This window comes from Frieseomelitta varia, unplaced genomic scaffold, assembly GCF_011392965.1.
Source record: "Frieseomelitta varia isolate USP_RPSP 00005682 unplaced genomic scaffold, Fvar_1.2 scaffold_834, whole genome shotgun sequence".
Classification (NCBI taxonomy): Eukaryota; Metazoa; Arthropoda; class Insecta; order Hymenoptera; family Apidae; genus Frieseomelitta; species Frieseomelitta varia.
The window spans coordinates 613,928-639,524 of record NW_025110628.1 but is presented as its reverse complement, the minus strand read 5'-3'; the positions used below and the strand labels follow the sequence as shown (position 1 = coordinate 639,524).

The window sequence follows — 25,597 nt, the reverse complement described above, 5'->3', positions numbered from 1 at the left end:
GCTACGCTTAAACATTTTCTCTGATGAGCTTTCAACGTAGGATTATTCCTAGCCTAATTAGACCTTCCACTATTTTTTTGCCAACCTCGTTACCCGCGGGCTAAAGAGCTTTTAATTAGAGTAATTCAACTTCCCTCTAACATCGAAACGATTTCGAAACGAATTTTCGTATAAAATTGAACAAAATTCCGCGCGCAAGCGAGTTTCTCCGATACTCTTTACTTGGATAAGCTAAATCGATGTAAAAGAAAAAAAACAAAGAGAGAGAGAGAGAGAGAGAGAACAAAAAAAGACAGCACTGTAGAAAGCTGAAACGCTAGTTGGAGGACACGATAGTTGAAGAACAAAGCGAGAACGAAAGCTTAGAACGAAGAGGAGGCTTCCGTCGAAATAGAAATCGTTCTGTTCATGGACGATTCAACGAAGGAGATTAACGGTGTCGCTCGTTTTCAAACTCGTTGGCTACGAAACCGGCCATCAGCGAGCTAGCCCGAGCTTTGGACAAGGCTGGCCAAGGATCTCTCCGGATCTATTTCTTTTTTTTCTTTCTTTCTTTCTTTCTTTTTTTCTTTCTTTTTTCCTTTCCTTTTTCAACTGGACGATCTCGCGTGCAGGAATCGTTACGAAACGGGAAAGCACCGTGCGACCGGGAGATCAGCGAAGCTTTTCTCAGTAAACTTTCCGGCTCCTGAATCGTGACGCACGAGACGCGATTAGGTCTGATCTCCGAACCAGCTACTCTTGGCATCTTGCGATCGTGTGCGTGATCAGCCGCGATTCATGCAAATTACGGAAACTTCGATTGCCCCTACAGGGAACAGGACTTCAGAATACTTATACTCTGTAGGAACAGATGATTTCTTTCGACCTAAATATGCCGAAAGTTTCTACATCCCTGGCAAAAAGAATCGATATCTTCGAGGTATAAGAAACTATTTGCTTGAAATATACAGGCGGGAAAATACAATCAGAGAATTCAATTCAATTTGCGAACACGAAAGATTTCAATGTTTCGAATACTTGCGTGGGAGTAATAAAAATAGTATTCTTTTCTGTTTTATAACGTACTCTTCTTTCTTTTATAAATATTACTTTCTATTTTTACGCAAGCGTGTGATCGTAAATATTAACTACATTGTTTATTTATAATCATGAACCAAATCTTTAGTCGAAGTTTTTGTATCTTCACGTTTGCCAGCAAACGTAATATTCTTTTTCTCCTCGTCTGATCGCGCACTCGATCAAAGCAAGAGAGAACTGAACCAAACAGAAATCCAGCAAAGCTCAGGCGAACTCGTTCGCACTTTTGTACTGTCTCCCCCGATGTGGTTAGCGTGAAAAGAAATATAAAAAAAGAGAAAAAAAAGAGAGGAAAAGACAGGCAAAACAGATTCATTCGCATCTACCAGTTGCATTCCATGTATCTCTGCCATGTTCGTTTTGCAAGCGTGTCTAAAAAGACCTGTCGCATCCAGATTCACATCCAGAAACGTAGAATACTCGAAGCCACCTCGGTACTTTTTCCCCATCGAATGGTTTTCCCCTTCCTCCTGCCCCTCTTCCTCGTTATTTTAAACAGTGAAACCGAATACTCTCCTTCCTTCTTTTTCGCCTTCTCTTTCCATCTCGTTGAGAAAACGTTTACACTGTCGAGGCCTTAATTGCAACGACATTCAATCCACTGGGCTTCGAATATTCGCGCAATGGCACGGCTGAAGCACTACGCAAACAATCTCGACTGCACAGTTGCCAAAGAGAACGCGGAACGTTGACGAGCGTAGACCGGAAACGAGGCGACACTGCCTGCCAGGAGAAGCGCACTAACACTAAGCGGACGTCATAAACAAAACACAGGCAGACAGAGAGAAGACGACAGTAGAAACGAGACAAAGAGAATAGTGTTGCAGTATTCGAGAGCGGAAATAGAAGAAAGGCGGAAGAAGATATGTGAAGAAGATTGAAACGAAAAGAGAGACGCTCCTCTATGAGAAAAAAAGCGGGGAAAGAAAGATGCACCCGAATGGACCAGCTAAATGAGATCGCCTAAAATGCTTGCAAAAATATTTGAACATACTCTACGCGAAATATTTTGAACGGTGTCGTATGATTATATTGGAAAATCTGAAAAAGTGACGGTGATATTATATATTCACATCACAGAAATATTCGAATATACTCTTCCAATAATTTTGAACGATTGATATTCTTTTGATATACACAAGTTTTCGAAATTTTTATCGATGGTGGTGTATTTTGAAATGTTCTATTCGCCATTGATAAAAATTTTGGAACTTTTATATTGCAAGAAGATGTGAATACTTCTGCGACTCGTCGTTAACGAGCTTTAGTATTTCTTCATTTGTATTTGTATTTCATTTAAAAAATATCTGTAACCTTGCGATCTCAGAAAATCTCAAAAAAAGACTTTTTACGCCATTGTACGTGCCCACAAAAATAGGGTACGTTCATTTTGACACTGAATTTAGCTGGACCATCTCATATAGAGTTTCATTCAGATGAAGAAGAAGCAGAAAGAGAGAGAGAGAGAGAGAGAGAAAGAGAGAGAAAAAGGTTGCAGGAAAATTCTCGAGTCATGCTTCACTGGTCACTGCGATAGCCGAGAGCAATTAAGCGAAAAAACTAAACGTTCATCTCTCGGATCCAAGTGGACGTGAGATATATCCGGCAATTTGATCGCCTTTGGACGTTCTTCAGTTGATTTTTCGTCTTCGGCTTTGTTCTCCGGTAGTAGTCTTCTCTTCTTCTTCGAGATATTCCATTCCTTCTCGCACCTCTCCAATCGACAATGAGCTTCTCCTATCTCTTCTCTTTCGTTTTTATTCGTCCCTTTTGTTCTTTCATACTTTCGTTTGTTTCCTTCGTTCGTGTTCTTTTTTTTTTTTATTTTACAGCAGAACCGAACAATTCTTTTAACACGTTCACTGTGTCTTAGATCAGAATTCAAACTGATCTAATCTCTACTTTTTTGCAAATTTTATTATTGGAATTCTCTTTCTCCAATGACGAATAAAAATTACTTTTCTTGGTGCAGTTAATTATTCTGACTTTTGATGTACAGTAGCAGTTCCGCACGAACGAGGAACAGTTTTATTTAATTTTTAAAATTGAAAACAGAAAAGAAAAAAATTGAGTTTTATAATAATTTATATAAACACATAAACATATGTAAAATTTTCATACAACAGAGACGAATATTGCACGAGAATTATTTATTATTCGACTGCGAATGTTTATGCATTTTATGGAAAGTTTAAAGATACAAAATCCACGTCATATGTAAAAATATGTAAATTATCAAAAATGCAGCGCTGTTTGTGAAATTAATAAATGTAACAAATCGGCGTGTAAGTTATATTCCCTTAGTTATATAATAAAAATGAAATATAAATTTTCCCCAAAATCCGCAGTCCATCCGCATTAGCCTCCCGCACAATGAACGTGTTAAAATGATTTCTCTCATTTCTTTGCTTGCTATTTTCAGGATGTTTCGATTCTTTCGTGATTCCATGATTAAACGACTCGAGATTCTTTTCGAACAAACGATACTTAATATTCGAGAAGGAGAATATCGTAGGATTAGGTCGTTTGCGAAACTCGGCGACAGAGAAAGGTAAAAAAAAAAAAAAAAAACAAGAAACGAGAGGAGAGAAACAGTCAACAGTTAAAAAATCTAACAGTTACAGTGGACAACGCAGAACAGAGAGTGAGAAAGATAGAGACAGATAGTTTCTATACATTTCCCGAAACAGAGATAGAGGAAAGATAAATAGAAAGAGAGAGAGATAGAGATAGAATAATCGTGTGAGATATCAGTCGTTGTGTTCTGTGTGTGTTTTAACCCTTCATTCGTGTTGCTGTACGATGAAACGATGATTATTTCGTTCACTTACCGGAAGATCGTGCAGGGAAGGCGTCACTATCAAATCCGAGTGTGCACGGTCACCTTTTCTCTGGAAGTAAACGATGGAGATTAGTCTAATCGTAATTGATGAATTGCTTCACACGAGTTTTACACATTTCGTACACGTAGATTGAGAAACAATAATTGAATACATGTCAACTTGAAATTAAAAAGATATTTTGCTTTAAATATACAAAATATAAATATAAATTTTCGTGATCTTTTTGTATTCTATCTAATAGCCTCAGACTCGAGTCCTTTTTCAAGTTACTAAATAATTGAAAGTACCATTTATTAGATAAATCATCTTAGATTATTTTAAATATATATCATAACTTTAACAGAGAAATTAATAATTAATAAGGATCCAATTCGAAATTAAAAATGAAAATGATACGTGTAAGAAATCAAATCTGTATGATCAGAATTTATAATTGATATTTAATTTTTCAAAACATTAAATAATCAATCTTTGTGATACTGAGAAATGAATGTGTTATTTTTGGTGTCGAGTATGGACAATATATTTTAAAAATTTATTAGTTAAAGTATTCACTTTTAATAAAATGGATACTGATTTCAATGCGTTATGTTTTTTCTCGTAAAATCAGTAAAAAACATATATTTCTATTATCAGACGGAATAAATGAAAAGTTTTATTCAGCACAATACATTCGATTCAAAGCATACCCTTGCCATGGCTACCCGAGGCCTGTAAACCAAATCGTCGAAAGCAGCTCTGTCTTTACTGTCGACGAGTTCCCTGAGCTCGGTTAGAAGAGTCAGTTTCTCATGGGTGTTCAGCAGGTCTCCTAAACTGACAACTAGCTCCTCGATCGTCATTCGACGTGTTCTGTAGTCAGCTAAAAGCTGAGAGAGCGCAGCCCTCTCGCTTCTCGCGAGAACCACCCTTGCTTTCTCTTCCACCATCGCGGCCGTCGCCGCGGAAACTGTGTGCATACCGCCTCTATGTCTCCAATCGCTCGCGACGCTGAAGAAAATATTAATACCCATCGCTTAATCTGTATTTTATCGAACCTATAGTTCATCATTCGAAATTTCTCTCATAAGCGAAATACAAATCAATCTGGAATATTTTAAACCGTGATTCTTATGGACTTTTCGTCTATCAACTTTGTTTTAAAGTAGAGCTTGGCAGAAAGTTTTAATTGATTCTAGTTTGAAGCGATAACACTGAAAGCTTTATATATTTGAGATTTTTATGAATAAGGAGCTATCGATAAAAGAAAGTTCAAAATTTGTAAATACTAGTAATTACGTTTTACAAAGTTATAATTTTTGCTCCTTTCTACTGTTTTTTTTTTAAGATTTATGTGCTATTATATAAATGTGGAGATTTCTTTTAAATATTGAAACAACGAGTAGTTTAGATATTTTATTGCGTACATTTCCGAAAAATGCATATATCTCGAGGAATGATATTATTAACGAAGCTCTCACAGGCTGATTTAAGTAGATTAAGTATTTCTTACGTAGGACTCGGCGGTCGATGATTTCCTGGGCTCTCCAAGAGCAAAGGATCATGTTCGGGGTACCTAGATGTTGGCATGACGATTGGTTGACTGGTGGTGCAAGAATGTGGCACTTTCCCGACATCGCGAATCAGAAGGGTCATCCTCTTGTTTGTCTTCAGGATTTCCACTGCCTCGTCGTGGGTTGCTTCCTCGAAGCTCTGACCATTTACCTCGATGATTTGGTCACCTACCTGTGAAAAAATGATAAAATATTACATTAGTTTCTATTTTAAATTTTATACTACACTCGTAGCATCAGAATAAAAAATGGAACATTTTAAGATGAAGAACTACTTTAAAATTTTTTAAAATTTTCATTTCATTAAGAACCACCGAAAAAATTATTATTTTAGTCTTAATTGTTCTTAAACTGTATTAATTTTTTATTTTAATCATCTATTATAGCACAGTCAATTTTATCTAATGTACAATGTATAATATTCCATTCAAATGTCATTTTAGAAAACATTCTTCTTATATTCATCAAATTAATAGAACGATGATTTTCAGTTTTTATCGAAATTCATCGAATCGCGAACGAAAACCGCTTTTGAGTGCTTGCTTTTTCGAACATCATCATATCTTTACGATCGTTAGCGTCCACTCGTTGAAGCATCATTGCGATCCACTTTTGTCATCCACTTTTGTCATGAGTGCTTACCACCGTTCTAACTTAACGAACTAATTAATTCTTCCCGACATTGAATTACATAACGAGCTAACTGATACCACTCGTTACTCCATGAACGTCATGTGTAATTGTAATTGTAAGTAATTATTTCAGTATCATGCGAACAAACGGTGTATTATATTTTAGAAATCAAATATATAGAAAAATCATCGTGTGCCTTCTTTGTAATTAATTAAAGTATCGTTAACTCTAATCTATAATTTTTAAGTTATTTTATTGTCATAAAATCTTAAAATCAATTGAATGTATAATTTTGTATTCATGTATATTATAATTCATCAAATTTATAATTTTTCCAAATACAAACTATTTTATCCCGTTCTCTTTCAATAACAATTTTTGAAAAATCTCCACTTACCGAATTTGTAATGCAGTAAATATTAAAGTTAATAAGAATTTATATAATGCATAAAAAAAACCTCTACCATTATCCAGCTATTTTATCGACAATTTTTAAAAATTTCTATTAATCACCAGAAGAATTATCTCTCTTTACGCTTTATAAAAGTTTACAACTTTTAACTAACTTCACTCCGCCTTACTTTCTCTAATTACTCCAACAATCTTATACTCGAAAAATTTCCAACTTTTAATATATTTCATCGGCCGGTACCTTCGAGAAAAACGGTAAAGAGGGACGACGAGGGAAAAACTTTTCAATTTTTATCATCGACGAAATGGTCTGCTGACACTTCGAAGAGCCAAAAGTCTAATAAAAATACAGCGAACCCTCTTCTATCGTGTCGATAGAGGTAATAAAATCTGAGAAACTCTTACCAAAAGTCCAGCTCGGTCGGCCACGCTGTCCTTGTCGACTCCGGTGACATAAATCCCAAGGCCGTACTCCAGACCACCCCTGATCATCAAACCAAGGGACTGACCAGGTTCGATGCACAGCTCGACTTTTCTCGTCCTTGGGCCGTACCTCGAGTCTCGAGGTGGGTAAAGTGGAGGTGGCGATGTTGGACGACCTTGACGGTCGATCCAGCTGCAGGATTGTTGTCGACCGGAAGAAGACCACACCGGATGCCCGCCTCTGCAACGAGGATCCAACGCTGGTCCTCGAACCGTCATACTTAGAGTCCTGCATGATTTCAGCATCTGTAACGAAAATTAAGAGGATTCTGTTAATCCTTGAGTACTGCAGGCTCGCAGAGATTTTTAATATTCATATTAATACTCTAACATTTCATCGTTCTTATACTTGGAGAATATATCGTGAATTTTATTAGCTTAAAAACTATGGACGATAAAAATTTTGCGACGATCTGGTGGCAGCTTTTGTATTTTGAATTATTTCGAGAAGTAACCGCGGACTTTGGAAATTTTGGCAAGAAAGATGGAATATTAAATTTTGTTAGCGTTCTATATGAATTGTCAGGTTTTAAATTTATATCATTATCGTGAATTTTTTGAAACTTGGAAAACGTAGAGCAAGATTCAAGCATTTATGTACGCCAAGAATTGGTACGTTGTTAAATTTTATTAGAATCTTATTCCTAGCAAACCTCACACCTCACTTTCGGAGCCATTGTGAGTTTTGAAGTTCCGAGAAGTTCAGACAAATGCAAAGACTTTTGCATCTGCGACGGAGGGTAGTTAAATTTTATTAGAATTGCATAACAGTTTTCGCATATCGAACAAACTTCTCTTTACCACGAGTTTTGAAGTCTGTGAAACGTAAAGAATTCTGAAATTTAAATGACGAACGATTGTCATCCGCGACGAAAATTTTATATGAATCTTCACGTTTTGAATAAACAACATTGCGAATTTTAATTGTGCAGAAAATATAAGTAAACGAATTATAGATATTGTGAATGAAGATGGATTATTAGATTGTCTGGAAGTGACAGGTCTTGCCAGAGAGTATTCATAAAAAGGGTGGACTTTAAGAATCGGTGGAGAATGCTGAGGTAGAGATTTCGAGTTAACATGTGGCGCAGATGGGGCTGAAGTGGTGCTGTAGGAAGTAGTTGGTTTGCAAATGACAAGTCGGAAATCGGGTTATCGGAAATTAATATTTTCGTGGAACGTCTTATAAAAAAGTAAAATATAAAACGGAATCGAAAGCACCATCCAATGTTTAAAATTAACGCTAGTACCAAAATGATATAAATATTTAATTAAACATCGATCGTATACCCAATTTTAGCTAAGAGATTTCATTTATTTGAATCCCTTTTTTGGAAGCACCGAATATTTTAAAAGCGTGCCATAAACCAGTTTTGAATTAATAGGAAACTGAGAAGGATTAATAATTCCTCCATTTACTGTAATGCCATCAAGGATAATTAACCTCTATTATTGGCCACTTTATTGATCCTCGGCTACAAAGCTGCATTTATCTTACAGCTGACAATAAGTATAAATGTAAGTATACTTTTAGACAGCGATACAACGAGATCGTAATATCAATTCATTAAAATTTAATTGACTGTAATAGGTAAATATATAGTAATAAAATAGTGATAGAGATTACAGCCATCTATTCGTGTTATTATATATTTATTATATTATTCGGTTGAATTGCAATAATATTCTTCCTTGTAGCAATATCACCTACCATCTATACCATTGTACAAGTATACGTGACAGATCACAATATTTATTAAAACCATCTCTACCCTAGTCATGTTTCACTATAAATCTTTTTACACACGAGACATGCTTTATTATACATACTAATAAATGTTCAAGTATTTTCACGAGTCACTGTGATATCGCTTCTTCCAAGTATAATTACATACGTGGCACGTCAATACGCGTAACATACAAAATGTAGTTCCACACCTAACAAACGTATTATTCAAACGGGGTTATTGCACTTTGTTGTGTAACCAGAGGCGTTGGAGAAGTTGGACCATTCTTTGACCATTATTCAAGGCTCGTGACGGCGTTGCTATGCAGAAGGACCGACAGACACGTATCAAGCAGAAGAAGATTCCTCGCTGACTACCTCAGAATAGATCGCTTATACGTGTTGTGCCTCAGCGAATTGAAAGAAATCATTGTTCGCGGAAAGGGTTCCTTCGGAAGGAACCTTGGCAAGTGAAACAGCGGACAATCGACGTGTGTGTCGGGTCAACAAGGAACAAATGATTTCCACTGCCATTCCCGAGCGAGGATAAAAGCCACGACGTGCATACGACGACCTCTTGCAGATTTTTCGAAAGACCGCGTCAGCTGTGCATACGTGTAACAAACAACTCGAGTGTCCTCGATGGCGTTTCTGTCAGCCGTTTGACGACCGTTGAACAAAAGTGTCTAAAAAATATTCGTCAATCTGCCTACGTTTAAGCCTCAAACTTTTATGCTGCGATTCTCCCATGTTTCGTCGAACATTTTCGATCATCGAATAATATTTTTCTATCATAGGAATTTTTTTTAAGAATAATAAGAAAGAATCTGTGATTCATGAATTATTTTTTTTTTTTGCGCTTTTTGGGCCACTTTAAATTGTAACTGTACGTTTACTACAATTCTTTAATTTTGAGGGAAATACGAAAAATGAAAATATACTTTATATTCAGTTCTGTCACGTTCTTTGAATTTTTCTTTCTTAATTTATGCACGTGGGTGCATAATTCAATTTTCAACTGAGCAGTATTTTTCTATCGTTACGAGAATTTTTTTTTGTTTTCTTTTTTTATCCTACCAATTTTATTTCATTCAAAAAGACCTTCAATATTTCCAAATTATTCACGCGTAAAATCGCAGAGAAATTTACCAAAAGCAAAATTAGACTTATTAAAAATAGAAAAATACGATTGAATAAAAACTGATCCACAAAACGCGGCAAAATTAAAATACGATATTACTGGAGAATGGAAAGGCGAATAATGAAACGGATAGGCAACCGTTACTATTTTACATAGTAAAGAGACAGGGAAGAATATAAGAAATTTGAAAGGCTTAGGAGGGACGAATTTATGAGGGATCAAACAGGAGTTTCAAGAGGGATGATAGAATTAAAGTCGAAGAAGAACACTTAGAGGGCGTAAGGTTGAAGCAAATGCGAGTCTACAACTTTGACGCGAATTATATCAGACTGGAGGGAGGAAATCCTGTGCACAAAGATGTATGCTTTGCACATAGCTTTATCTTATATCGACAAATCTAGTTTGACCTCGAATTTTGGAAATATTTTTGCTGAATACGAAATAAATAAATATCGTAATATAAATCAAACTGCGTTTCGTTTAAAAATTCTCGTTTAAAGCTCGCTGACTGTTTCTTACGAAAATACAATACAGCTAAATTAATTCATATTATAATACATATCATTTTTAATATTTCTGTAAATTTTGTAGTACAAATCCTCCATTCGTGAACAAACCCATCATCAACTGATAGTCTTGTTCCCTGTGTCATCAACTGTTTTATAGCTGAATTTATGGCATCGATACGTCTTGGCTCATAGATCCATTCCCACATCGCGAGAAGATGAAAGGGAACAATTCGATAGCTATTCGTTCGAGAAGAAAATTGGTACGTGTAAGGTCAACAAGAAGCAGAAGGTGCGTTCAACGGTGACGCCACTTGGTAGCTAGAATATCGATCTCCTAGCGGTCCGTGACGTCACATCCTGCCTATCCTTGACCCAGCCCGGATCACGTCCTCAGGATTCCACGCTCCTGGCCCACAAAGATGTAATTCTGTCGTATTTATGCGAGGCATGTACTCGCTACCGTCACTGTTCCTCCATCACCTTCATCACGGAGCTTCTTCATCCGAGAACGTATGGAACTTTTCCGATATGAGTCGTATAAAGTGCTGGAATTACACCGCGATTCATCACGCCACGAGAATTATACGCTAATGAAGCTTACGTCGAGAGAAACGTTTGCGGTTGTTGAGAAGGAATGATATTGATAAATTTTGGACGAGAGCTGCCATTTGGGCTTTCTGGATCTCTTCTGCGCCACAATTTGTTCGTTAATCGTCCTTGTCTCGTTACAGATATCTTTTTCAGTATTTCATAATTTCTCGGCAAATAGGATTTGCGATTTATAAAATTTACTTGCCAAATTTCATCTGTTTTATTATTACTAAATTCATTTGTGTTTTGTAAGAATTCTTGTATGAATTCAGTTGGGCGAGATAATCCCGATACAGCTATTTAGCAATAATATTTAATAAACTAATAAGTGATAAATAATTTTGTAACATTATATTATTATTATGATTGCAGAAAATTCTTCTATCCCATTCGATCGATGATGAAAAATCCTTCTATCCTGATACACTCGTGGAAAATGAAATTTAAGATTCATCTTCATCTCAATATTCAATTATCTGGAATATTACATACTTGAGCAATCTAATCTTCTATTAATTTTCCCGAAAATATTATTTGATTGTGTTACTTGATGTATAATAAAACCAAATGTAAAATATACAAAGATCAAATGCAAAATGTAAATATACTACGCTTATAATTTATAAAAATCAATTTATTAATACATTCATAAACCCTAGTGAAGTAATCGGCCGATTAATCGTTAACTAATCGAAGACTTTATATTCAGACTGTGACATTTCGCATGAATGTTAATAAATGTCGCTGCGACAGGTTTTCATTAGACAGCCACAGGTAAAAGATAGCTCCGCTACAGGAAGCGACAGAGAATTCATTTCCGAGGGAATCACCCTTTTAACTTTCGAAACAATGTCATTATCCCGGGCTATTTCCACGTGAAATCGTGCAACGATTCCTGGCTCTGTGATTACAACCGCGAAATCTCGTTTCGCGTGTGCATGCACGATTAAAAAGCCTCGTAACGATTCTTATCGTTAATAATCCCGGATGGAACTTTCGTACGCGATATTGGCTGAAAGTAATTACTTTCAAGTCAATCGTATCCTTACGAAATGCACGACACAGGCATATTTATCGAATTGTCGCGTCGTATCGAAAGCCGGGGGGAAATGGCTGACTCATCCGTAGAAATAATCGATACCGTTCCTAATTCTTGCGTGAAACGGCAAAGGGGAGCCGTTGCGGAAAATTTAATGGACTCGCCGTTACGTTACTCGTCTACGACTCTACGTGAATAATAAATATCGGGGAGAAAGCAATCATTACCGAGGAAAAACCAGTCTGTACGTCGAGTTTTATTTCCGGTTTACTCGTCATCAGAGAGAGGCATAATTTTTCAACTATTCAGGAGTCGATCGAGGAGCATGTCACAGTTTCTTGATACGATTCGATCCTCGTTCTCATTTCACGGTACAGTTTGTTCCTCCATTTGTCCCAAGAATTGTACATGACGTTTAACAGGTTAACGTTACGTTTGCTACGAATAACAATCGTTGTTAAAATATCTGAACTTCCGCGAAAGTACCTAAAGTAATTTCGAAAAGAAGGAGGAGGAAATTCTTACAGGAACGAGCGCGCAGTGGAATATGACCGACCTAGTCAGCCATGATACTTTGAAACTTTACTCAACCACTACTTAATCTAGTTTTGACCCATAAAGTTGTATTAACTTTTTTATTTCAATCTACATTATCCAACGTAACTGTTGCTTTTAACATCAGGGCGTAAAGAAATATAATTTTTGACAAACACAAACGCATAGCAGCATCGTGGCATCGTTTTCGTTGTGTCCAATTAATCGAATCTCGGTTGTGATAATAATATAATAATAATATTATAGCAATTGATTATAACAATTAAGAATATTGTAATTTGCAGATATTCAATATCCACGTTTTAATCAGCCCTCGCCTGAAAATAATAACTAAATGGTAAACACTTAATCCTTGATAAAAATAAATGAAGCGAAAATTGTAACTATTTTATCTAAATTGTAATCTAAAATATTATTACGTTATAAATAAAATATAGTATTGCAATTATTATTGTATAGCAATGTACACACACACAGCTAGAAACTAAAGAAACTTGAACGTGCAGCGATTCAGTAGAATACATACATCCTAGTCAGCCCTCTTGTACAAGACCGTCACGTAATATACAGGTGTAACTAATCGTGCTTCCTTAATCTCACTCACGTTCAGTTATCAACAATCAAAAATGTTTCGAGACGCAGTAAATCGAACGTATAACTGGCCGGCTGTACGTACACCCTAATTATTTCACTTTCATTGGCGTTAAACACGTCAGCAAGCGACGGAAAACAGGACCACGTAACTGCTGTGAAATACGAGGCCATTCAGAAAGCAAAGGTTTATAGTCTACGTATCGTCGCACAAATTTCATGGTCGTCGTTCGTCTTTCGGGGCGACAGAGGCCAATTAAATAAATAATTCATGAGGTCGAAGGGCACGCAGGAAATCGTCCGGCCAGGTCGGCTGAGACTCCGTATCGTGTCTTGGCCAGGGCTATTTCCGCTCGACGACGTCACACACGAACCTTCCTTTTCAACTGACAATAAGTCTCGCGTGTACACTCGTGTTCATAAGTGTGTTCAGATACTACTTGCAAAACATCATTACGAAAATCGTTAGAATTAAGAAAAAAAGAAATATAGCGAGTATCGAATACATATATTATATATCTGATAATAATAAATGTAATATTGAATATATGTGTATGATACAATTCTGATATGTTGAATACATGTATGGGTACAATAACAATCTTATAAAATTATTATTATATTAAATACATGTATATCCTATGTATGTATATTATTTCGAATACATGCATATACTGATCTTATAAAATTAACTTTCTATCATTACTTTAATTAATTTTGATTTATTCTAGTATATTTTATCTAGTGTACTTTGGTTCTAGTATACTCTACTTCTCTCTCTGATAGACTTTGGAAAGTCTAAGTATACTGTAGATGATTTTATAGTACAAATTCAGATTCTGAATAAATTTCTTGAAACTACGTTAGTTAATTTACCTAACTATCTAATTTATTTTAAATTCTATCAATAGATTTATCGAACAGCACGTTGTTATTACAATTGACTACATTATTGTTATTTTTACGTTCGATGTTTTAGTTGGTAGATGTTTTAATACTTATGAACGGGAGTGTACGTATTTACCACCTTCGAGGACGCGTCTTCAGTTCCGTCGACAAACACGGGGAAGTCGTTCTGGCATTTACGGAAGCGACTATCGGCCTGGACACTTTCGTGATTCCCGGCGATATTTCTCAATCAATTTAGCTCGAGATAAGCGACCTTGACTGTAGGGGATGGTCTGTAGACGAGTAAACAAACCTGGCGACTTCTGTTGCCATCGCCAATTGATTTTTGCTTTCATGGCTTAGGATTTAGAGACTAGACGAACGTGATTTACGATTTAACACTGGAACGTCGCTGTATAATAGAAAATAATCCATATCATTGCTAGAATCAGTCGCGATAGCCTGTCAATTTGGAAGAATCTTCTATACTTTTTTTTTTATATTTACCGTTTAATAACCAAACTCAATCTATGTATTTCATAATTAAATTATATTCTATCCAAAATCTGCATGTGTCTACACGTTTTCGAATGTTTATACAAATTATACAAATATGTATTATTTCTGAAAATTTTAGACTAGAAGTATTTTATATATTTTATATATTGTATATATATTTTTGTATTCTTTAAACATACACGTTGCTGTTCTGCGAATGTTTCACATTGCAACGCAATAATTTAGAAATAAGTAGTACGTATACAGCACATGTCACGCGAGTCATGGAAACAGGATGTTCCAATTTACTTGCACGCCACTGTACTTATGATGTATGTTGATACATGATTTTCGTATAAAGTTTACTCCTACATTATAAAACTTTATACATTATGAATTCTCTCTGCCAACTACGATGAATATTATGTTTCATTTAGATCCTAGATCCGAGTTAGTATTACGTTCATATCGCAGTTGTATCAAGTAACCTGTCGACTTAGATACAAGATACATTGAATGTACATGACACGACGTATACCTGAAAGCTTCGATTTTAATGATTATAGAAATTATAGAAATGTTTTAATTTGTCATATTCGAGAGATTCAATATCGTTATTAGAATTTTGTTTCCCTAAAAACGTTCAAGGTTTTGTAGACGAGGGAAGCTTAATAGCCAGAGAATGGAATCAACTTTTTTCACATTTCAATGGTCTTCGTCCGGACGCTCGTAAGTTAAGTCGTTCCGAAGGAATTGAATTACCGCGTCATCGGAGCCGGAAAGTATTACTTTATCGCGTCTTCGAAGCACGTGGATCGAGGGGATTCTTTCAATTTAAAGCGCTGCAATTCCATTACATCGACAAGAGAATGAAAAATAGAATAGAACTTTACCGAGTTCCATTTGCAAACTTCCACTATCAACAAGTTTCAACAATGTACAAAATATTCCAGAATTTAATAACTAAACTTCGTCAGTGTATTCTACGGTCGTAATGAAACCAAACATTTTACACAAACAAATTTGACGTTCCGTTAACGAAATTATAATTAAATTTCAGATATTTGTGCAGATTTATATTTTAAGTAAAACGTAAATATGAAACTGTTTCATTTACTACATATACATATAATAAGCAATTTTCTACGTATATGAATACGTGAAGTCGCAGCAGGTATTCAAAATATTCAACAAATTTAAAATAACAATTTGCCCAGAGTGCACGATACGCGTATTGTAAATTTACTCTACCTTTGCTCGGCAGGTTCGATAAATATCCTCGATATTTATGAACGCTCATTTCCGTCGGCATTCTTCCAAGCGTTCTCGCGATTTAGCTTCCGGTTTCTGGGTTAAGTGTTCCTTAAACAGCTAGCTGTACCATTCTTCGCCGATTATAAGATTTTCCTTTTTCTTTTCTTTTCTTTTCTCTTCTTCTTTTTTTTTTTTTCTTTTTTTCTTTACGACTCGCAATCAACGTAAAAAATATGGGAGTGCTCGCGCGTCGTGCAACGCGTTAGGCTCGCAGTGACTCGCGAACGGAAGTGACGGCGATCCTTCGCAACAAAATCGATTGGCAATGCGCATTTCCATGACAATCGGCATTTAACTACAGCAGGGACAAGAGATTCGATCACTTTCACGAATTCTCCAGCGACTTTTCTGGGTCAAGTATTTCCAGCAATAGGGACAAAGGGAGGCGAATTTATGGCTGCCTATTCATGGCTCCTCCTAAGCAAGAAAATTCATGTTTGCTCAACCTCTTTCTGATAATTGCAGGTGAAAGTAACTCGCCGTTGTGCTTGTGCTGCACGTAAAACTGATAATCTAGAAGTTGCGCGTTAAAACTCTAACTCTGGTTAGTTTTTATTTTCTTCCATATTTTACATATATACCTGTATATTAGTTTCATATGTATATATTAATTTTATTATCATAGGAAACACGCGAGTATCAGTGTTTACAAAGACGTAAGTTTAAAACAAAAAGAAATAAAAAATCCCTAGGTAAACATAAATGAAAGAATTCGAAGTTCTTTAGTATGCTCTATCGTTTTAAAAAAAATAGTTGAATTATCCATCGTAATACGTAGATATTATGTACACGGATAAATCAAAAATTAGAAGCTTCAATTTGATAAATATTAAAAAGATTCTAACAAGTAACATTCTAGATACATAACCTAAATTCTTTCAACACTAGTTCAGCAACAAGAAGAAGCAGACAAACGATAATTAAAACAATAATAAAATAATAAAAATAACGACAAACTTAATAAACAAAGAGGAAGAAACGGGACATTCAACGAGACGACAGGTTGAAGGATAAAGCTCGTCTGGAGCAGGATCTAAAAATAATTATCGACTCGGCTCGAATGCGAAACGAAAAAGGAGCCGACACTCTCCGGAAATAGGAGGGGGGAGAAAGAAAGAAAGAAAGAAAGAAAGAGACAGGCTCGATACACAGTGACGGCAAACAGTCTTCTCTCGACGCGAAATCCAACTGAGATGGAATGGGAAGCAATTTCAGATCGATCTGTCGTCGTTCGTGTGCGTCCTTCTCCCCCATAAACGTGCACGCTCGGTGAAACGAGAACGCGTTTGCCTACCACGATTCCAACAGCAACGACAGGGTTCTAAAGCAGCTTCCACGGTAGCTTCGTGCATTATGTAGAGGGAAAATAAATGACGGGGATCCTTGCCGGAGGGCGCCGGGACGCCTGGCGCCGAGACGACGACCGTACAGTCGGGACGGAGACGTTCGAAGAAAAAAATCGGACTAAGGGTAAATGGTGATTTCAGGCGTGCGTGAACGGAAACCGTGAATTCGTTGCTATTTTCATTGCTATCGTCCTCTTTCTTTTCCCTCTTAGAGAAAAGGTTTTTCCCTCGGCCTTTCGTAGCTTGATACTTGAATGATTGAGATGGATCTTAGAAGTGAGAAGTTGAAAGTCATAACGCGTCGATTGGATTATTTTTTGATGAACGAGTCGAAATTATCGCGGCTTAACAATTGTACGTGTTGATGTTAAAATTAAGATTTATGGGAACTGGTGTTTGGCAGTTGATGCAGTTCACTCTCGTTAATCGGCAGTAGATTGAACAGTGAATGTTCAGAATGTTATGAGAAATAATAAGGGAACGTGTCTTATTGCAATAGCACCAAAATTAGTAAATAATTGATAAGATTTAGAAAATATGCATGAAAAGCATATCTCAAATTGGTTTACTAAAATAACAACTCGAATTCAATCGATAATCAAATAAAGTTTATATCCCTTAAAAGATTGGCTTGCGTGGCGACACCAAGCCACTGTCTGACCTTTGACAAACTTTTCTACTGGCGCCGTAGTGAGAAAAGGTCGCGAGACAATAAAGCGAGAGTAGTTGTGACATTTCAAGTTAATACTAATCTGATTGATAACTCTTTGTCCAAGCAATACTCTTTCAATATTTCTGTAAACGCCAGATTTTTTTCGTAAATTACTAAAAAGTATCGGCAGATACTTTTAACAAAATTTGTGTTCATTATTATAGAAATAAAAATATCTAGAAGTCTAATTATTTTTATCCTATCATTTTAGTTATATCAGTATTTAAGTACATATTAGAGAGTGGTAATTTTAGTATTAGTGATAAAAGTGTGCGAGAAACCGAAATATCGAGTCGGGTCGGGAACACGAAATTTTTTCTAGATCGGGACGAGTACTCGTAAATTTCAAGATTCTCAAATTTATCGAGATTCTCGAAAGAGTCGGAATTCTCGAAAGAATCGGGATTGTAACAAGAATAAATAATTCATTAAAGCCTTCAACTATATCGAAAGATCGCAGATCTAGAACCATCATTCGAACAATTCCTTCTGTTACATCTTTTAGTTTAACAATCTTTCGCGTATCATTTTGTACATGCGACAAATTTTATATCGATTCAGTTTCTTTTCTAGTACATATACTAACGTTTGAATGCATATGCTTCAGGCGTAATAAACCAGTAGTATTTGCATACCTAGTTTGCTAAATTCATGATGACAATGCGTGCATTCCGCCTTTGTATCATCTTTTTCTTGAAAACAGAGCTTCTCTTTACCTTCTTCCTTTGCATGATATCTTCTGCACTACTTCCTGCTACCACAACTTGATTCTCACTATCACTCGACATTGATTTTAAAGATTTTTAGTCTTTATTAAATTCACACAGATTTTGAAATATACGTCTGACCTCACCGAATGTCTCCGCGATACTGTTCAGCAGCGTACATAATATCCAAGGACTAAGCACGCAGTTACACGTTCGTTTACATCAGGTCACACGATTCTTAGAATCCGTGTTTCCAATAACTCCACTGGCAGAAGAAATTGAACTGTGTATTTACATATTTTGTAGGCTGTTATAAAGTATTGTAGAGTAGTTCGAGAAACGATAGCCGGGTTCCCGATATTTTCGGATTCTCGCACACTCCTAAAATTACAGTATTTATTGTTGCCTAAGATTAATGGAGGCTATAAAACAATAAAACTGTAAAAATTTAAACTGAATAAAACATAAAAACTGTAAAACTATTGATTACTGTAATAGAAATAGTGTTTTTGAAAGTACTGATAAAGACTACCACCTGTTGTGCATCCCTGACTTTACCTTTATCTCATGGTTGAGCAGCGAAAAAGATCATTATAAGTTGAACGTTCATCGTACATCGATTAAACATTCGAAGGGAATATTTAAATAATATTTCTCAATATTCTAATTGTTTAAACATAATCTAATATTTCCAATAATTTACTTGCAAAAATTAAACAATAAATTCTCTTCTGCAATATTTCTAAATGTTACTAAAAATATTTAACTAATAATTTATAAGAATCTAGAACAATGCACTTAAAAGAAATAACGTTGACTTATTGAATGAAATAATTAATTTAATTATTTAATCGTAATATAAAAATTGTGAAAATTATAAAACAGTGCCTAGAAATATTGTAGAAATAAAATAATTTAATTGTTTCATACGAACTATTCAAATTGTAAAATAATGCATTTGAATGACATTTTTGTATACTATTTAACAAATTAACTATTCATTTGTAGCAATTCAATCAGTGATTGAAATTCCATGCATTATTTCATAGTTTGAACAATTCATTTATAATAATTAAATTATATCATTTACAATAACGAAAAAGACAGTTACATTATACATATATTCTTTGCAATTTGAAACAATAAACGAGTGAAAATTTTTACATGTTGCGCGATTACTCTGAAGCGACAATCACTGCTTAACTCGGTTTTTGACTACATAACTTTTCCCTACATAAATTTCTATTTAAAATAGATCAATGCAGTTATAACCTAGAAATTAATATCATGAATGTGTAAATTTAGTTTTAGCCAGTTATAGATTAAAAATTAATAAATTATTACATCTGACATTGGCACGTATTTAGGAAAGTGTAACCTTGCGATAGAAATCTAAAAACTATTGGTTTGTATAATAGAAAAGCAATTTCGAAATACTAAAAAAAAATTATCAATAGTTCTGGGTCACTGACGATCGTAACATTATATTAACCTTCAGCGGTACGAAGAGTCATTATTAATTGAACTTCCGTTGTGTGCACATCGACCAAAATTTACGAGTGAGTTTTTAAATAATATTTCTGAATATTTTACTTGTTTAAACATTATCTAATATTTCCAATAATTTACTTGCAACGATTAAACAATAAATTCTCTTCTGTAATATTCTAAGTGTTATTTAAAATATTTAACTAATAATTTATAAGAATATTGAACAATATACTTAAAAGAAATGACGTTGACTTATTGAATGAAATAATTAATTTAATTGTTTAATTCTAATATAAAAATTGTGAATATTATAAAACAGTGCCTAGAAATATTGTAGAAATAAAATAATTTAATTGTTTCATACGAATTATTCAAATTGTAAAATAATGCATTTCAATGACATTTTTGTATACTATTTAACAAATTAACTATTTATTTATAGCAATTCAATCAGTGATTGAATTTCCATGCATTATTTCATAGTTTGAACAATTCATTTATAATAATTAAATTATATCATTTACAATAACGAAAAAGACAGTTACATTATACATATATTCTTTGCAATTTGAAACAATAAACGAGTGAAAATTTTTATATGTTGCGCGATTACTCTGAAGCGACAATCACTGCTTAACTCGGTTTTTGACTACATAACTTTTCCCTACATAAATTTCTATTTAATATACATCAATGCAGTTATAACCTAGAAATTAATATCATGAATGTGTAAATTTAGTTTTAGCCAGTTATAGATTAAAAATTACTAAATTATTATATCTGACATTGGCACGTATTTAGGAAAGTGTAACCTTGCGATAGAAATCTAAAAACTATTGGTTTGTATAATAGAAAAGCAATTTCGAAATACTAAAAAAAAATTATCAATAGTTCTGGGTCACTGACGGTCGAAACATATATTATATTAACCTTCAGCGATACGAAGAGTCATTACTAATTGAACTTCCGTTGTGTGCACATCGACCAAAATTTACGAGTGAGATTTTAAATAATATTTCTGAATATTTTACTTGTTTAAACATTATCTAATATTTCCAATAATATATTTGCAACGATTAAACAATAAATTCTCTTCTGTAATATTCTAAATGTTATTTAAAATATTTTACTAATACTTTATAATATTCTTGAACAATGTACTTAAAAGAAATGACGTTGACTTATTGAATGAAATAATTAATTTAATTGTTTAATCGTAATATAAAAATTGTGAAAATTATAAACAGTGTGAACTTCCGTTGGGTGCACATCGACTAAATGTTAAATGTTTGAAAAAAATTATCAACTGTTGCGGATAACTGACGACTGAAACATAAGAGTAACCTTGAGCGGTACGGAGATTCATTACCAATTAAACTTCCGTCGCGTACGCATCGATTAAATATTAGAAGTGAGTTTTTATATAATATTTGTGAATATTCTAATTCTACAAACATTATTTAATATTTAAAGAAGGTTAAAAATGTTGAAAGTGAATGTGATAAAAGTATTCAAAGTTAGTTAAAAGAGAGATTGTGGACTGTGCTCCAACACATATTGCTGAAGAGAGTTTGAGAAGCAGAAGCATCAGCAGATGTGTTCAAGAAGTTCGGAGGCATGGAATATAATCAAATCCAACGCAACTAAACCTTAATCTACAATTCTTACTTCAACGATCGGTAAGTTGCATGGTTTGATTTCTTTGGTGTTTGGTTAATACTTGATCGCGATTATCTGAACTCGAATACGAGTTCAATTTCCATGACTTGTATCTTAAGATATATTTTATTAGTTATAATTCTTTAACAATTACCGTAATATACGTTGTACTTTTGCATATACATAGATAATATTAGTCTAACAATACTATTGCTACTTAAATGTTGTTGGACACATTGAGAATTTCTTTTTGAATCTATAATTTGGAAAATAATTTTGTCCTTTACTATTAATTTGTCAAACAAGCATATTTCTTGAATATCTTAAATTAGTCATTAGATCGATCAAACAATTACGCCATATTGTACGAATACCATTTCTCTTTCTCACAAAATACTTAAATTCAATACAAGTTGAGATCTGATTGATAAATATATCAAACAGTATTCATTTACAATACAATATAATGAGACCCATGCGTAGTCACCTCCACGTGGTGGGTCTCGGTAATTGATATCGATTTACAAACGTTAAAGTTTGTAAAACGTTATCAAGCTAAATTGTGAAACGATAAATTTTTATGTTTGTGAAACGATATCAAGCTAAGAACTACGCAACCTATACTTCAGTTTAAATCGTGAAAATTTCTGTCCATTCTCTATTTCACGATCTAAATTGAACTGTAGGTACAATTAGTTGATAAGTAAACTATTGGGCCCCCGATGGACGACGTGGGATATCGCAGGGACATCGTGGGATGCGTGCATCTTAGCTTTAAGTTGCATGCGTTTAGTTTTAGTTAATTATAAGATAGTTAGTATTTGTAAATTCATCGTGAACGTATTCTGTACAAAGACACGTTTATTTAACTTGAAACGAAATTGAAACACCGTCTCTCTTCTCTTTTTTCGTTCGTTGTTACTATTGTTACTGTTATTGCACTAGAGTAGAGATACATTTGTACTGTCATTTGTACTAAAGTAGAATTACTTTTGTTACTGTCATTGCACCAGAGTAGAGTTACTTTTGTTATTGTCACTGCACTAGAGTAGAGTTACTTTTGTTACTGTCATTGCACTAGAGTAAAGTTTCCAACTTTCGCTGTCAGTGTGTCAAATCGGGGAACTGCAGCCTCGTTCGAATCGAATGAGGTGAGGTTCATGTAGTCTAGTCCTTCGTAATCCGACTCCAGTGGTTCTACGGAACCCCACTGTGTCGTTGGGGGCTGAACTAGACTACTTGCCTCTAAGTGCTCGAACTCCGACTTGGCACGCTAATAGCGAAATTTGGAAACTCTTCTCTAGTACAATGACAGTAACAAACCGCGGTTTCATTTCGTGTTATATCCCTTGAAAAACACGATATTAAAGCGTGTTTATAGTTTCGTTCTCCTAACTTCGTTCAAAGTTCGATAAACGTGTCTTTGATACAGAATGCGGTTAGGACTGCGAATTATTGTTGTGTAAGTTTCATGTTGGATGAGTGTGTGGTTAGTATGAAAGGCTGCGAGTGATTGCGACATATTGTATTATTTGCATTCGTGTATGATGTATGAATGTATGTGATGGATGTGATGAATGTACGTGATGAATATGATGTATGTATATGATTGACGTAATGTATGTAACGTATGATTGTATGCAATGTATGTGACGTATGATCGTATGTAATGTATGTAATGTATGATTGTATGTAACGTATGTAATGAATGACTGTATAATTGTATGTATTGTATGATTGTTAACGCGATCGGGAGACAGAGTTCCATAGTTCAATTTCATACATGCGCATTAGAGTTAAGATTTAGACTTAAGCTTGAGACTGAACTACGGAACGTCTGTCTCTTTTGTTCGTAACCCCGGGCCAAGTAGAACAAAATCTCGGCATTCCTTAAGAATGACGAGTTGTTTGAATGTAATGGAGGGTGGTTGGGATTAGGGCCCGGGCGGGTCTCGTGCGTAGTCACCTCCCCGTGGTGAGACCTGGTAATTGATATCTTTTTACAAACATTAATGTTTGTAAAACGATATGAAGCTAAGAACTACGCAACCCACAGTTCAGTTTAGACCGTGAAAATTTCTTTTCATTCTTTATTTCACGATCTAAACTGAACTGTAGGTACAATTAGTTGATAAGTAAACTATTGGGTCCCCAGCGGGCCACCGATGGACGACGAGGGATCTCGCAAGGACATCGTGGGATGCGTGTGTCTTAGTTTTAAGGTGCGTGCGATTAGTTTTAGTTAATTATAAGATAGTTAGTATCTGGGAGAACGAGGGATCTCGCACGAACATCGTGGGATGCGTGCGTCTTAATTTTAAGTTGCGTGCGATTAGTTTTACTTAATTATAAGATAGTTAGTATTTGTAAATTCATTGTGAACGTATTCTGTACAAAGACACGTTTATTTAACTTGAAACGAAATTAGGGACACCTTCTCTCTTCTCTTTTTTCGTTCGTTGTTACTATTGTTACTGTCATTGCACTAGAGTAAAGATACATTTGTACTGTCATTGCACTAAAGTATAATTACTTTTGTTACTGTCATTGCACTAGAGTAGAGACACATTTGTACTGTCATTGCACTAAAGTAGAATTATTTTTGTTACTGTCATTGCACTAGAGTAAAGTTACTTTTGTTATTGTCATTGCACTAGAGTAGAGTTACTTTTGTTACTGTCATTGCACTAGAGTAAAGTTTCCAACTTTCGCTGTCAGTGTGTCAAATCGGGGAACTGCAGCCTCGTTCGATTCGAACGAGGTGAGGTTCATGTAGTCTAGTCCTTCGTAATCCGACTCCAGTGGTTCTACGGAACCCCACTGTGTCGTTGGGGGTTGAACTAGACTACTTGCCTCTAAGTGCTCGAACTCCGACTTGGCAAACTGATAGCGGAAGTTGGAAACTCTTCTCTAGCACAATGACAGTAACAAACCGCGGTTTCATTTCGTGTTATATCCCTTGAAAAACACGATATTGAAGCGTGTTTATAGTTTCGTTCTCCTAACTTCGTTCAAAGTTCGATAAACGTGTCTTTGGTACAGAATGCGCTGTTAGGACTGCGAATTATTGTTGTGTTTGTTTTATGTTGGATGAGTGTGTGGTTAGTATGAAAGGCTGCGAGTGATTTTGACATATTGTATGATTTGCATTCGTGTATGATGTATGAATGTATGTGATGGATATGATGTATGTATATGATTGACGTAATGTATGTAACGTATGATTGTTTGCAACGTACATGACGTGTGATCGTATGTAATGTATATGATAATGTACGATTGTATGTAATGTATGTAATGTATGATTGTATGTATGTATGTTAACGCGATCGGGAGACAGAGTTCCATAGTACAATTTCATACATGCGCATTAGAGTTAAGATTTAGACTTAAGCTTGAGACTGAACTACGGAACGTCTGTCTCTTTTGTTCGTAATCCCGGGCCAAGTAGAACAAAATCTCGGCATTCCTTAAGAATGTCGAGTTGTTTGAATGTAATGGAGGGTGGTTGGGATTAGGGCCCGGGCGGGTCTCGTGCGTAGTCACCTCCTCGTGGTGAGACCTGGTAATTGATATTGTTTTACAAACATTAAAGTTTGTGAAACGTTATGAAGCAAAATTGTAAAATGATAAACTTTAATGTTTGTGAAACGATATCAAGCTAAGAACTACGCAACCTACAGTTCAGTTTAGATCGTAAAAATTTCTGTTCATTCTTTATTTCACAATTTAAACTGAACTGTAGATACAATTAGTTGATAAGTAAACTATTGGGCCCCCAGCGGGCCACCGATGGACGACGAGGGATCTCGCAAGGACATCGTGGG

General features: G+C 35.1%; 1 protein-coding gene across 3 annotated transcripts in view; it reads right to left on the bottom strand.

Moving 5' to 3' along the window:
- The window catches only part of LOC122536418 (whirlin-like), a 109,086-nt gene that overhangs the window by 39,145 nt on the left and 44,344 nt on the right, over positions 1 to 25,597 (bottom strand). For all 3 annotated transcript variants that reach the window (XM_043668778.1, XM_043668779.1, XM_043668780.1), the window contains 4 exons: positions 6,926 to 7,249; positions 5,416 to 5,648; positions 4,613 to 4,913; positions 3,912 to 3,971 (listed from right to left, as the gene is read on the bottom strand). In XM_043668778.1, the coding sequence (XP_043524713.1) occupies positions 3,912 to 3,971; positions 4,613 to 4,913; positions 5,416 to 5,648; positions 6,926 to 7,249 (918 nt within the window). The remainder of the gene's footprint in view (positions 1 to 3,911; positions 3,972 to 4,612; positions 4,914 to 5,415; positions 5,649 to 6,925; positions 7,250 to 25,597) is intronic.